The 13,847-nt window shown below is 42.3% G+C and overlaps 1 protein-coding gene across 3 annotated transcripts in view; it reads right to left on the bottom strand.

Moving 5' to 3' along the window:
- The window catches only part of LOC141003935 (diacylglycerol kinase delta), a 73,356-nt gene that overhangs the window by 25,788 nt on the left and 33,721 nt on the right, over window positions 1-13,847 (bottom strand). For all 3 annotated transcript variants that reach the window (XM_073475419.1, XM_073475420.1, XM_073475421.1), the window contains exons 4-6: window positions 1,360-1,470; window positions 1,101-1,181; window positions 192-296 (exon numbers count right to left, since the gene is read on the bottom strand). In XM_073475419.1, coding sequence (XP_073331520.1) covers window positions 192-296; window positions 1,101-1,181; window positions 1,360-1,470 — 297 coding nt within the window. The remainder of the gene's footprint in view (window positions 1-191; window positions 297-1,100; window positions 1,182-1,359; window positions 1,471-13,847) is intronic.

The raw sequence follows: 13,847 nt of genomic DNA, 5'->3' as shown, positions 1-13,847 counted from the left end.
GTTTTCCTCCAAGATGGTAGAAAAAGTGACAAGTTTGAGTGTAGAACAGATGGAAGAAGACTTAAGAAGTCAGGTGTGAAGGCTGTTCTCATCAAAACAGGTCACAGTCTCACGACTGGTTTTTGTCAAAGGATCGTCACATTTGGCACTTTTCTAATACTGTGAGCCAGCACAATGTTAACAACACTCACCTCATAGGTTTCCCATTTCTGGACGGATTTGAGAGCGCCGATCCAGTCCTCCATTTCCTTCCTGCTCTCGGCACATAACATCAGCTTGCGAAATGGAGTGATCACCTGGGAAAGACGAATGGAAAGACGGAGAGAAAGTCTGAGCTGAGAGGTGAAAGATTCTCATCCAGCCTGCACGAATATCTCCTTTGCCGCCAAAGGTAAATGTTATTGCTAAGAGGCTAACATACTCACTTTCATGCCATGAATGGACGTACCAAATTTTGTGCCATAAGTCTGATAGTTGTTGAGATATTTCTGTCTGGACAGAAGTTGTGGACCAACTGGCAGATCAATAATGCCCACTAAAGAGCCACACATGGTCAAAAATAATAACCGTGACGTCAACCACTGGTCTGTGGACGACCATTTTGAAGCCTCGAGTGTTATGTCTGTTTCCATTTTGGATTTCTTGGATCAAGAGGAGACCATATTTGGATGACAGGGTGGTGCTTGGGAGGATATCCTGATTGGATCTGACTGAGAACCCAAGGACACACCTAGGTAGCGACTTGTCAATCACAAGGTAGCCACGCCTTGAAGCATAACCTGCTTTATCGTCTATTTTTACTCTAAATGGGACCATAATGTACTAAATGAACATCAAGCTGTGTTGAAGAAGACTTGAACTAGAGATTGAGACCATAAACTCTATAGGAAACTGTTTATTGAGGTTATAAATCAAGTGAGAAGTCGGGTCATTTTCTCATAAGCTTAAATACAATCTTCTTTTTGCAACCAGTGGAGTCGCCACCTGCTGGCCATTAGAAAGAATGCAGGTTTCAGGCACCTGAACAAACTCTAGTCTTGGATTTTAAGCCTAAAAATACTGTATCCTAAACCAGTTTTTTGACATTTCTTGTTGCTCACCGTGAAGCTGTTGTTGATGTTCTTGGTGCTGGTCTCGGCCACACTGGCGTCCGACAGGTCCACTTCATCAAAAATCAGAGACTGAGGCCAAGAAAGACAAACATCAGCTTATCTTTTCTTGCACCTCATCCAGGTATTGTACATACTATTACACCCTTTCCTACCACTTAGATTAAAACCAGTCTGTATTGTGTAATAGCTGCGGTAGAAATGTATTTTGGTTTCATGCAGCTGTAGGCCGTTGCAGACATCTTTGTACCTTGCAGTCTTTGGCATAGTAGAGTGTCCTTCCTCTGAGTTTGAAGTACCTCCTCTTCCATCTCTGGAAGGAGCTGGTCTGCTTTAACAGGATTCCCTCCTTCACACTTTTCTGTGGCGAGGCAGAAAGAAAAAGGGGGGGGGGGGCGACAGGAAAGATGGAAGTAGAGGAGAGGGGGGGGAGACAAAAAAAGCAAACGTTAGAGCATCCAGATCTTCTGCATAATCAAAGTGACAGTTATTCTTCCTGGAGTTCACACATAAACAGAAGGAGATCAGTTTGGATAGTGTCACTCAGATGGCTTGTTTTTCTTTTTTTGGGGGGGTTGACACACAACAGAGGAAGCTGCTCAGACAAGCAGAGAGGTGTTGACTGAATCTGTGGCAGACAATCACCAAAACATTTACTTAAAGGGTAACTCCACCAGTTTTACACATTAAAGTGTGTTTACAGCTCTTGAAGAGGACGACTACGGCTCTTATGGCATGTGGAAAAAGTAGTATAAAATCCGGAAGTGGCTGAATTTAATCTGATCAACTTGGTGGCTGTGTTGCATTGTGGGTAATGTAGTCGCCAGGTTTTGAAAAGGAAGAAGAATGAGTGGAATAAAAAAGGTGACATCTCTGATTGTGCTGCATCAGTTGAACCAGTGGTCTGCTTTTTAAAACCTGAAGACTACAATACCCACAATGCAACTGAGTGACATCACTGGAGGCAGTTCATCAGATTACATGCAGCTTCCTCCGGCGCCACAAAAGGCTTTAAACTACTTTTTTCACATATGACGTCGTACTCTTTAAGACCTGTAAGCACGCTTTAATATGTAAAATTGGTGGCGTTACCCTTTAAAGGACTAAACCAGTGTTTTTTGTCCATTTTTTTGAGATAATTTATGATCAGATGTGTCAAAGTCTTGAAATATTTTCCCCCTTGTGTTTCCAAAAATAGCACAATCGTCATTAATCGAAAGCGAGGAAGCTACGTTTGAGTGTTGGTATGCGGCGTGTCGAGTTAATGCAGCAGCATCGCCCGAGGTGATGTCCTGTACTGCTGTTACAGGAGCAACAGTGATGAGGTGGTGCAGCAGGTAGGAGGGTGCAGCAAACCGTGTCTGCGAGAAAATTACAAACGCGGCCAGAACGCGTGATTTGATTCGATAATTCACGGAGCAGAAACTCCCCACTGATTCCATTGTGATGGCTGTTGTCTGACTTCATCCTCGTCTGTGCCTCTGCTTATCATGCACTCGTCTTTTTTTTTCTTTTCTCTCCCTCTCTATTTATGAGTACATGCCCTGAGAGGACAGAATGCACTATGGGTAATCAATCTGAGATAGGACATCGGGGGTCGCCATGGAGATCCTCATTTTCTCCAACACGAGGATACCCGGGCCCCCCGATGATGGATGCTGGAGCACATTCGCACACCGACACACACACAAGCTGATGCAATCTTAAGACTCTGATCACGTTACTGACGAACCATACCTGAACGTTAACTGTAGCGACAATCCTGCTTTCATTAAATCAGCTTCTGTTGACAAGCCTGCGACTTCCTCAGGGAGATAAGCGTGTGTGTGCCGCCTGCATACTTTCATGGCGAAAAACAAACATCAGGTGTCTCTGGGGTTTTCACGCATACAGTGTGATAAAGCTGGAGCGGATTAACTGGAAATGATTGAATGGCGACGTCCAGTAGGGTCGCACCGTGTCAAACCAGATACAGGTTATTGTTCACATTATGGATTTCTTTATGGTCAACTTTTAAAGAGCATACTGCAGAAAACAATGCTTTAATGCAATGCTCAACTGTACAATGTCAGGCCTCTGAAGTGTTTGATAACCACATTTGAAGGATCACTGCAAAAAATGTGTTAATATCAGCCGATATATCGGAATTGGGCCCAAAGACTGCATAAGTCTCAACACAACATGGAAGGAACTTGTATTTTGACACAAAAAACGCATTTTCACACATATTTTCATGGTCCTATCGCCATTTTGGCAAAATGGCAACAAATTGTCTTGCCATACTTGCCCCGTCTTGGATTCTGATGATTTTAAAGAGTTTAAGAGCTTAAGCAGGGGACTTCCTGAGCCACCAAAGCCATATTTTGCTCTTTTTTTCCCATTTTCAGCAGAGAGTATGGAAAAAAAGATGTCTGCTCGTGCCTTTCGCTCATTTGAATCTGTTGAACACTGTTTCATCTGTGCCCCTACCAAACTTCATAGCACTAGGAGTTATATTTCCGGAGATATTAAACCCTAAAAATGGCTTCCAGTCTAAAACGTCTATTTCTAAAATTCCCAGGAGCAAAAAAACAGGAAATGCTCAAAATTCAGCTAAAATATTTAACAGAATTGATCCTTTTTTTCCAAATAGAAAATGAAAACCGTGATTTAACACCTAATGAGCCAATAGCCCCATAAAACCTGAAACATAGTTGCTTAAAGCTTTTCTAATTAAAAAAATACAATAACCTGTGCTCGAATAACCTTTACACACATTTTAAGTGAAAACAATGACGCAAACATCTTTAAGACATATTAGTAAAACTTTACAATGTGTCACAATTAATCAGACACTACAGGCAACGAGTGACGAACCACGCTGCTCTTTTAAAAATGCCTCCGGGACGAATGCCAACATACTGCGATCAGCACACACAGTGACTCAGGTCATCTATCACGTCATCTGAAACAGCTTGCACAACCTGCACTGCCACTACAACCTGCGGGCAAAGGTAAACTCAGCCTTTAGGTGTGTGAACGTATACGAGAGATGTTGAAATAGTTTCCAACAGAAGACTTTGAAGTGAGAGTTGCCACTTGGTTTTAATGGTTATCATCTTGGCTCCGTCAGTAACTTGTGTAGCTGGTAATTTCCACCTCAAGCTAATAAAACTGAATGATGATACTTTTGGTTCCTGGTTGTTCTACATTGAATTTCGCAGCACAATAGGTTAAATTTCCTATATCATAAACACTGAGAGCACACGAGCCCTTTATTGACACAAATTTGCGACCACAGAATGATATGATAAGGAAGTGCGAAAAGGTAAGTGGGGTAGAGGTGTAACGGATATTGTTTTTGTTATCTCCAAATCAGGAGCAGACTGCTAGATTGCACCGTAATAAAAATAAAGGACAAGCAATGACAAAAGACTCTTTCCATAACACAGGTATGTTTCCTCTAGCTTCTCAACAGGGATGACCCAGAGCAGCTGGCTGAGCATCAGCTTGGCAGGATCCCCGGATTCTGTGCATGATCCGGAAATCCATCCTGAAGGATAACTCGCCGCCTGCATGACAACTACCAAACAAACCCACGAGCCGACAGCGAAGACAGGAGAGAGTGTGTGAACTTTTTAAATGCAAGAGAGAAACTGAAAGTGTGAGAGTGAAATGTGATAACGATGTCACGCTTCAATCTCATCTGGGTCTTATCTGGATACAGGACGTATGAAATGACACGCTGACAAGAGTAAATGGAGCTCGAGTTTACTCAAGTTACATATTTGTTTGGACACACATTGCTAATTTAGTAGGTTAAACAACCTCGCTGCAAAGAAAAGATTAGCATAACTACTAAAAAAACTAAACGACCTCATTACCTCCAACAAGGAGGTGTCCGTTTGTTGCTTGGCCGATTTGTCAGCAGGATTACACAAAAACTATTCAACGGATCTCCATGAAACTTGGACGGAGGATGGGTCTCGACCCCGAACAGACTCCAGTGACTTCTGGTGTGGATCCAGGAATATTTTATCTCACTTCCTCACATTATCAGATACAGACGTTTTGCAACATTTTCACGTCACGCCGGTCCTAGCGAAATCCAAATCTAGCGGATTTTAATATGTTTTGTTTGGCTTGATTGGATTAAAAGGGACTGCTGGACCCTAAATATTATGTATAAGCATGCAGAGCCATGTAAATTATAATGCTTTGATGATCCCTCTCTGCCTGCCAAAGGACAGACTGATACCTGTCCAAGTTTTTCTGCCAAATACAAATTTTTGAGATGTAAAATTGCTTTTTTCATCCTCAGTATTTTCCTCACACGCTCCAAACCTTTAATGTTTATGAATTTATATCTGTCTAGTTTTTTGATGACCACTCTGTCGTCAAACATTTGATGTCTTTGTCAAATGTTGGCTTTGCTGTTTCTATCCAGCAGGGTAGCTTGTGTCGTGCGAGTGAGTGGTACAGTTGGGGGGTAATTGTAAGGCTGCATAACAGTTGACCCCATTGTTTTGTCTAACAATGTCAGAAAAAGTGTCTTGTGTTCAGTTTAAATCCAGATGTACTGTTTTTCTCTTTCATCTTAAAGTGACTCTCTCTGTCCTCTGTCTGTCTTTGCAGCAACAGCGTCCTCCGAAACAGTCATAAATCTAATTCCTCGCTCCATCACTATCTCATTTCTCCACTGAACCTCTGTACGCGTTTGTGTACAGGTGTGTCCAGGAGATATCCGGCCTTGTAATGGCACATTCAGCCTCTCGTGCTCTCACAGTGCATGTTTCTTTCTTAGAATAAATGTGCTTTTATACCCCGAGGGAGAGCAAATCTGTTACAGAGAAAGAAAAAGAGGAAAGGAAACAGAGGAAGAGGAAGGGAAGGATTGATGGTGGAAGCCATGATAGATTGCCTAATGGCATGGATCATTAGCAGGAGGAGATAGGAAAAAGAGACAGTGGCTGTGACAACGGGGAAGACGACACATAAAAAAGGAACGACGCAGGAATTTAAACCAACAGGAATCCGTCAGAGTGAAAGAGAAGAAAGCAAAACAACAGGCGACGCTTGAAGTGGAAGAAGAAAGAAGAAAACACACAAACAAGAAGGTGTAAAGGTCTCTTTTGACTGAACCACATCGGAGATAACGACGAGGTGTGACCAATCGGGCTTATCCGTGGTTGCCGTAGCAACACCAACAGGAGCTCGTCAGTCGAGAAGCTAATCAGAGAGTTTTTGTTTGATAAAAGTGGCTAACGACACAGCAACTGCTGATAGAGCTGAAGCCGGTGGCTCCATTTTAGGTGTTGTTTCACTTATCTGCAGGTGCTAGCATCTGGCTAGGCTAGCTTACTTTCCTTACGTTAAATTATCTTTGGGCCATTGTAGCGAAACAGAAAATATGTAATATGTATTGAAACTCTATCTCTATTCTTTCTATTGCAGTTAAAAATTAGTGTTTGAATCTTTGAGGTTTAGCTTAAAAAGTCGACTGTAGCCTAACGCCAGTGAAAGCTAAAGCTAATTAATGGATTTAAAAGCATTGAGATTTGATAAAATGCTACTGAAACTTAACCCCATAGTAAGTCTAAAACTTCTCCAGTAGAAAAAAGATGTGTACATGTACGTTCACTTGCATATCAATACAGTTTCTGTACACTCAATTGCTTGTCTGTTAGCTGCACCTAGCTTATACTACGGCAGGCTAACACAACAGAAGTGCAATAAATCCTACCTTCATGAAGGTTGCAATGTTTAGTTTAAGTGAAACCTGTTTTGCTGACATATTTCCAATGCTCTAAATGCAATGCAATCTTGATTTTGTTTAGGTCTGCTTCCCCACGAGATCACGCGAGTTGGTGCCATGCTCTCTGTGGTACAATAACCTCATTTGTCATGTGTGATGCACCACTATTTTAAAATCCTATAGCGTGTAAATGTTAAAGATTAGAGAGAAGAATATCTAATTAATGCACTGTGGGAGAAGAGTAGTATGAGGACTGGATGGCAACTAGCAAGAATTACCTAACACAGAGAATTTAGGGAAGCTAAGTTTATATATTATGTGTGTTGCAAGTGGGCTTACAGATGGGTGTAGCCGCTGTTATGACAATAAAACCTCCACAATCTGGGTGCAAAGTATAACCACACACACAAGTATAGTATAGATGATACAGAATAATCTAGACTGCCTTTACTCACATTATTATTGCAGCTACAACATGTGTGACCTTCTTGCAACACCTCCTCGAGGCCATTTCTGTACCTCATAAACCTACACAAGTTGCCTTTTTCCTTCTGATTGGCTAGCCGGTCTCTGCAGAGGAAAAAAGCACACGTGTGCTGTACATATCCTTGCATAAACACAACATATAATCTATATGCAAAGGTCAGGTTCTGTAAACTGTCGCCACACCCTTGATGGTGTTTTCTTTTCCTCTCCTCTCCAGCTGAGAGATGTTGTCAGACAGATCAGTGTATTCATTAGAGCAGGACTAATTACATCAAAACAATCAGCCCCAGTAGACCTGATGTGCACGCACACACTGCCACACATTACTTACTCATCTGCAAAGTGCACACACAGTCGAGCGGCTCTGATGTGACTGATTCAACCCTTTTCTTTTCTCGCGTTCGAGTCATTTAACAACCGAGTACACATTCAGAAACACACACGCCTGTCTGCGCCGCCGTCCCGCCAATTCACACACAGTCCTGCCCGCCTGACTGACCTTCAGCGCTCACACTGTAAACAATCAAAAAATCACTAGACTTCTATTTATTTCCTGGAGAGCCGAGTGACCCGGAGACCAAGATGCAGACCAGACTGTTGCCTGAGTAAAAACCCCTTCTCTGCCTCCTAAAAATTGAAAGATTACAGGGATTAATGCTCGGAGAACAGCTGCATGTGTTGTTTGGATTAAGGCTGCAAGTAACGATTATTTTCATTATTGATTAATCTGCCTGTTGTTGCCATAATTCATAGTTAATGGGACAAATGCTCATCACAATACGTCCACATAGACGTCTTCAAATTGCGTCTTTTGTCCAAAAACCAAAGACTGTTCATTTACTGTCATGAAGGACACGGAAAAGCAGCAAATCCTCACAATTAAGAAGCTGGAACCAGCAAATGTTTGAGATTTTTGCTTGGAAAATGACTAAAATGACCAAAACAGTTGTCAATTAATTGTCTTTCCATCGACTAATCTATTAATAAATTAATCGTCGCAGGTCTGGTTGGGATTTACAGCAAGCTTGATTGTTTTTTTTAACATTTCTCACAGTAAAGTTTTGTATTTAAATGCTTTAGAGTGTATAAAATCAATAGACAGTATGTGTTTGTATGTATTTTTTCTTGTTTTTGCAAAAGTTCAATATATCAAAGCCACTAATATGTATTTTAAATAAACTGAATCAATGTGTTTCCTCAACAAACTTGAATAAATGATAAATAATAAATATTGACCAGGGCTGGGGCGATGTCTTAACGTAATCAACGTCATAAAGTACGTAAATACAGCAATTTGCATAACGTGCGTCGACAAATTACAAGAAAGTATGATCAACCATCTGACCAATTTATTATTGTTAATACATGCATACTTTGTCTTTCTTGTCTTTTAGAGAAGATGATTGATTAAAATACTGAAATATTAATGAGACAAGGTTTTAAAGTTACTTTGGGTAAATTCATTGTTATATAATTTATAAAGTTATTAGTTATTTGTGACTATTTGGTCTTTTCTTGGATTTCTTTGTTAAAATATACACAGAATGATGCCAGCGTTATACTTTACGACTTGAAGTGTGACAGTAAAACTCGTTTATACAGCTCTTTTAATTGAAAGTGCTGAACAATTTGCATCTCAAACACACATTCACACACACCAATGGCCTTGAGCTACCAGGCAAGGTGCTGGTCTGACCATCGGGAGCAGTTTGACCAAGGATGACTCAACGTGTGGACAGGAGGAGGTCGGGATCGAACCACCAACCTTGTGATCTCTCTTTAACACAAATATTGACAGACTGAGTGCTCTTCCAACATGATCTCTCCAATAGTATTAATCACAGAAGATATTCACACAGCCATCTAACTCAAATGCAGGTGTGTTGGTCCTGCACACTGCTCAGCATCACAATGTATTAATTCTACTGATGTTTCAGTCCCTCTGGACCTTCACTACACTCTTGAGGAAGGTCTTAAGGGACACTACACACCTACAAAAGGAGCTTCCTAAAATCTGCTCCTAAAACCAGAACCAGCCGAGCTTCCTGCGGTGTGAATGCATGCAACACGACCTTTAAAACACGCTATCGTCCGGCCGAAACATCCCCATTCTGCGTCCACACCATCATCATCTCTCACACACTGACCTCCTCCGCCAGCCGACTCCCCTGCGACTTCTCGGTGTGACTGGTCTCCAGTTCGTCGGCGTGACTGAGCTGGTCGTCGTCCCCCTGCTCCCCTCCCTCGCAGCGGAACAACAGGGGCGCCATGCAGCACCCGCTGGGCCGACACAACCCCAGCATCGCTGGCGTCGTCCAATTATCTGAATGGCCTTTGACTCCAGTAGCGGTGTGACTCTCCACAGGTATAAAGGTGGAGAGGAAGTTGCTCTCTCTCTCTCAACTTTTCCTCTTCTCTGACGCTATCTGGATCATTCTCTATCCATCTTTTCCCACTTCCTCTTCTTGAAAGTGATTTATTCTGCCTTTATGGTGCTATTTCTACACACACTGTCAGCGGTGACTCTCCTTTTTCACGCCAGCAGCTCCTCAAACAATGCAACCCTACTTCCTCTCTTTCAAAACTTCCCCTGCCAGGTAGCCACGCCCCCTCAGGTGTGCTGCAGGAAACACCTCCCACTCTCTCTCTTTGTGAATGTGTGCGTTTCTACCTCTCTCTCTCTCACACACACACACACACACACACACTGGAGATAAGGTGGAGCATGCAAATCAGCTCCCCCCCCTTCCCTTTATGTTACACGACACACACCTGAGAGGAAGGTGTGTGTGTCTGTGTGTGTGTGTCTGTGTGTTCATGTAAGAACAAGCCTACTTCCTTGAGGCTATAAATAGAAGTGGACGAACCTGTCTGGGAGCAAACACACACACTTTCAAACACACACTCACACACACGGACAAGATAATGGATCTTCCAACTTGTCTGCTGATTAAGGGCATGAAATCAGTTTACAAAACACACACATACACCCCTACGTTACCAACAGTGGACTCTAACTCTACGCCAACCAAGTGTGGACCACTGATACACACTAACACACACACACACACACACACACACACAAAGTCAGTCATATGATGTCAGACTGACTGGGAGGTTAAAGAGCACCGGAAACGTCACTGTGATCACATAAACTCACGTCCCCCCCAGTCCTGCATGAGTGTGTGTGTGTGTGTGTGTGTGTGTGTGTGTGTGTGTGTCGCGCTGCCTACGCGCCGTCATCGGACTGCTTCCAGTGTCAGATCAGTGTCTCATCTGCCAAGGCAAATTACAGCGAGTGTGTGTGTTTGTGTGTGTTTTCTGCCAGTCGGCGTATCATTCTGTCTTTAATGAGCAGAAACATGCTGTTCCCTGCAGACTCGCTCGCTCACACCAACTCTCTCTCTCTCTCTCTCTCTCTCTCTCTCCATCCTTCAATCCCCTAAAGTCTTTTTCTTTCTTTTTCTTTTTTTATCACTAAAACTTTTCCTCTCCCCCCTCCTCCTCCCCCGTCTTTCCTCTGTCATCCGAATCACTCGTGGTTAAATCAATTGCAAAATGAGGTCAAACAGCTTCGTGTAGCGAAGTTATTGATGTGAAATGACTCTGATTATAGGCCTGTTGTCTCCGTCTAGTCTATTTGTGCAGCAGGATGTCCCCAGGCAAAGAAAAAGGGCAGATAGAAACATGCAGGCCTCCAGGAGTCCACGCTCGTCTCTCTTAATACGAGTAAACATGACAAAGTTATCAATTAACGCTGAATATGTTGAGGAGAGCTGTTTTTCAAGACCGTAATTAGGCGCCACTGGGATTCCTAATTAATTTTTCTGTTGCACAGGGAGCTAGAGAGTGAAATGCTGATGGAAAAAAAAAATCTATTTTATTTCATATAGCAGAAATCAAGGCCAAGAAGGAGCAGGAGGACAGGTAGGAACTTTTCATTTGGGACTTGGCCCTCAGCTAAATATACTCCTCCTCAATATTCACATGCAGCACACTCGTACGGTTCAAAGCAGTGCATCGTTCTCATGTTTCCAATTCTGTATGTTTTGTAAATTAGTCTTCAAAAACCTTCTGATTGAGGACCATCTCCAGGTGTTTTATTGGTGACCAAAACTGGCTATATATTACGGGAAGTCAGACCATTTCCAGGCGTGTTTGTGGCGACCAAAACAGGTATTTTAAGTGCTTTTTTTGTGCCTGAACCTAAGCGAGAAAGAAAAGAGAGGAAAAGAGAAAAAGAAAACTGGACCTAAACAAACAAAGTTGCAAAGAAAAAGAAACATTTGAACTTATCTGTGCATTTTCAGAAACACACTTTGCTAATATTTGCTCTGGTGTTGGATTGGCCACACTATTACTCCACTCATTATGTCTTAATGTTAATAAAACTAATTTTATTTTTATCTTGCGTCAAAGAATCACAGCAGAAATCGAGGACGAGGAGGGGCATGAGGACAGGTAGAAATGTCCTCGACATCTTTAATTTTTCAGATGACGTCTGGGAGCTGGCCCTCAGCTAAATATACTCCCTCTTCTATATTCACATGCAGCACACTTAGACACTTCAAAGTAGTGCGTCGTCTTCACGTTTCTGAATCTATACATTGTGTAGATCAGTCTGAAACCCTCTGACTGCTGTCTTTGGTGTCCCTTACAAGAAACTGGGTACGAAATAGCGTTCACTTCCTTACTGGTTCAACAAGCTGTACTGTTTAGATGGAGAGATAAAAATAGCCCTTTCTGTCATTTTTAAATAAACCCGTGAGTTACTGCTCTTGTAACTTGCTATTTCATATCTTTTCGGTCTAAAACTGACATCGTGTTATATTTATTTTCAGCGATATTTACTGTGTTACGGAAAACTACAGCAATTTTCACCAGATAACTTAATAATTGACCATTATTGAATTTTTGGGGGTGACGTCATCCTATCACAAACAACCAAAAGTAGGTCCTGCTTTATCTGATAAATTGATTAAGAATGACTGTGATTGGTGGTTTTCTGTGCTAGATTAGACAGATGCCTCTTGCAGACTAGTCATGGAAAATATGAAATGGTGCAAGTTTTGTTTTGTATCGACAAAAAACAACTAAAAAAAGCCGTAGTCTCAGTAACCTTACTTGACATTGCACGTCCTGCAATGTCACTTTTGTGGCTGTGTTGATGCTGAAACGATAAATTGTGCAACCCTGTTATTCTATCACTTCCTTTTCTATGTATTGTGTATTTTTTGTGTGGATTATGTCTGATAGATGCCAGCGTTGGGTTAGCAGGAGTGTTGCAAGATGCTCTTTTTGTACTTTTCCACACCGATACTCAATAAATAAACTTTGGAAAGAAAAAGGAACATCCTTAACATATTGGCTCGGTACATATTCTGGTTCCAGTTCATTAAATTTCAGGCAGAACCATTTGGTTTTACGACATATTGACTATATTTAAAGTTATTTAAATAGTTTATTCACGAGTTATTGGAAATGACAGAAATAGCAACATCCTATTTTATGACTGGAACAGGCAGGAAATGCTTTATACTGGGCTCATTGACTGTAATTATCCTGAAGTAGTACAATTATTTTGATAGTATTGTTGCTAAACCATTAACTGATGAAAAACATGTACAGTGAATGTATTTATCTGAATCAGTGAATCTGAAAGATGGTTTTAAAGATAGATAATCTAACTGCCGTGTGAAGCTGGAGTTTTTCCCTCAACAATGGACGGCAGCTGTTTATTCATGAGTTACTGGAAGCGACACAGACGCGCTGACACTTTCAGGTGTTGTCTCTGCCAGGACTAATTAAAACAGACGCACGCTTGGCTGTTGCAGACGCCGAACCCCCTGACCCTTCGAACGCGGTCGTGTTTTTGTAATCACGAGGCCATGCCGTCCCCGGACGGACGTTGTCGGCATGCCAAATGAAGCTCGCCCAATGTCACCCGGCTGTGAGCTTCAAAAACGTCGCAGTTGCTCGCTTTCTCCAGCAGATGGCAGACTGAGAGAGAGATGAGGGGGTGGGAGGAAGACAGAGAAGGGAGGCAAGGTAGCGAGGTTATGGGGTGCACGGCGAGGGAAACGATTAAATGATGTCTGGGAGAAAGAAAAATTATGGAGAAAGAGCTGAAGAGGAGGAGAGAGGGGTGCAGTCGTTTGTGTCTGTCACATTCAGCATGGTATTAACTCTTCATAGCCTCCCAGCTGTGTGGGTGTTGGTTTATAAATAGAAACACACACTGGGATCCCCCTGTGGACCGACAAATCCATCTCTACTTTAAAAAAACCCCCTCATGTTTCTGACTAAAAATGATTTGAGTGTTTGTTTTAAACACCGCTCCCGTTCGAGTGCGACGAGTTTGACACACAAGACATCCGAGGCTGTTCGAGCGGCACAGACACAGGGTGTTCGGTGTGCCGTCTTCTTGCTCGAGACACGAGACACAGACGCCACCTGGATCGTCCTGATGCTGCAGACCCCACCCGTCTGGCGCTCGAAAGGTGGCCAAAACAAACAAA

The sequence above is a fragment of the Pagrus major genome, chromosome 10, assembly GCF_040436345.1.
Source record: "Pagrus major chromosome 10, Pma_NU_1.0".
Classification (NCBI taxonomy): domain Eukaryota; kingdom Metazoa; phylum Chordata; class Actinopteri; order Spariformes; family Sparidae; genus Pagrus; species Pagrus major.
This window is presented reverse-complemented; position numbering and strand designations above follow the sequence as displayed.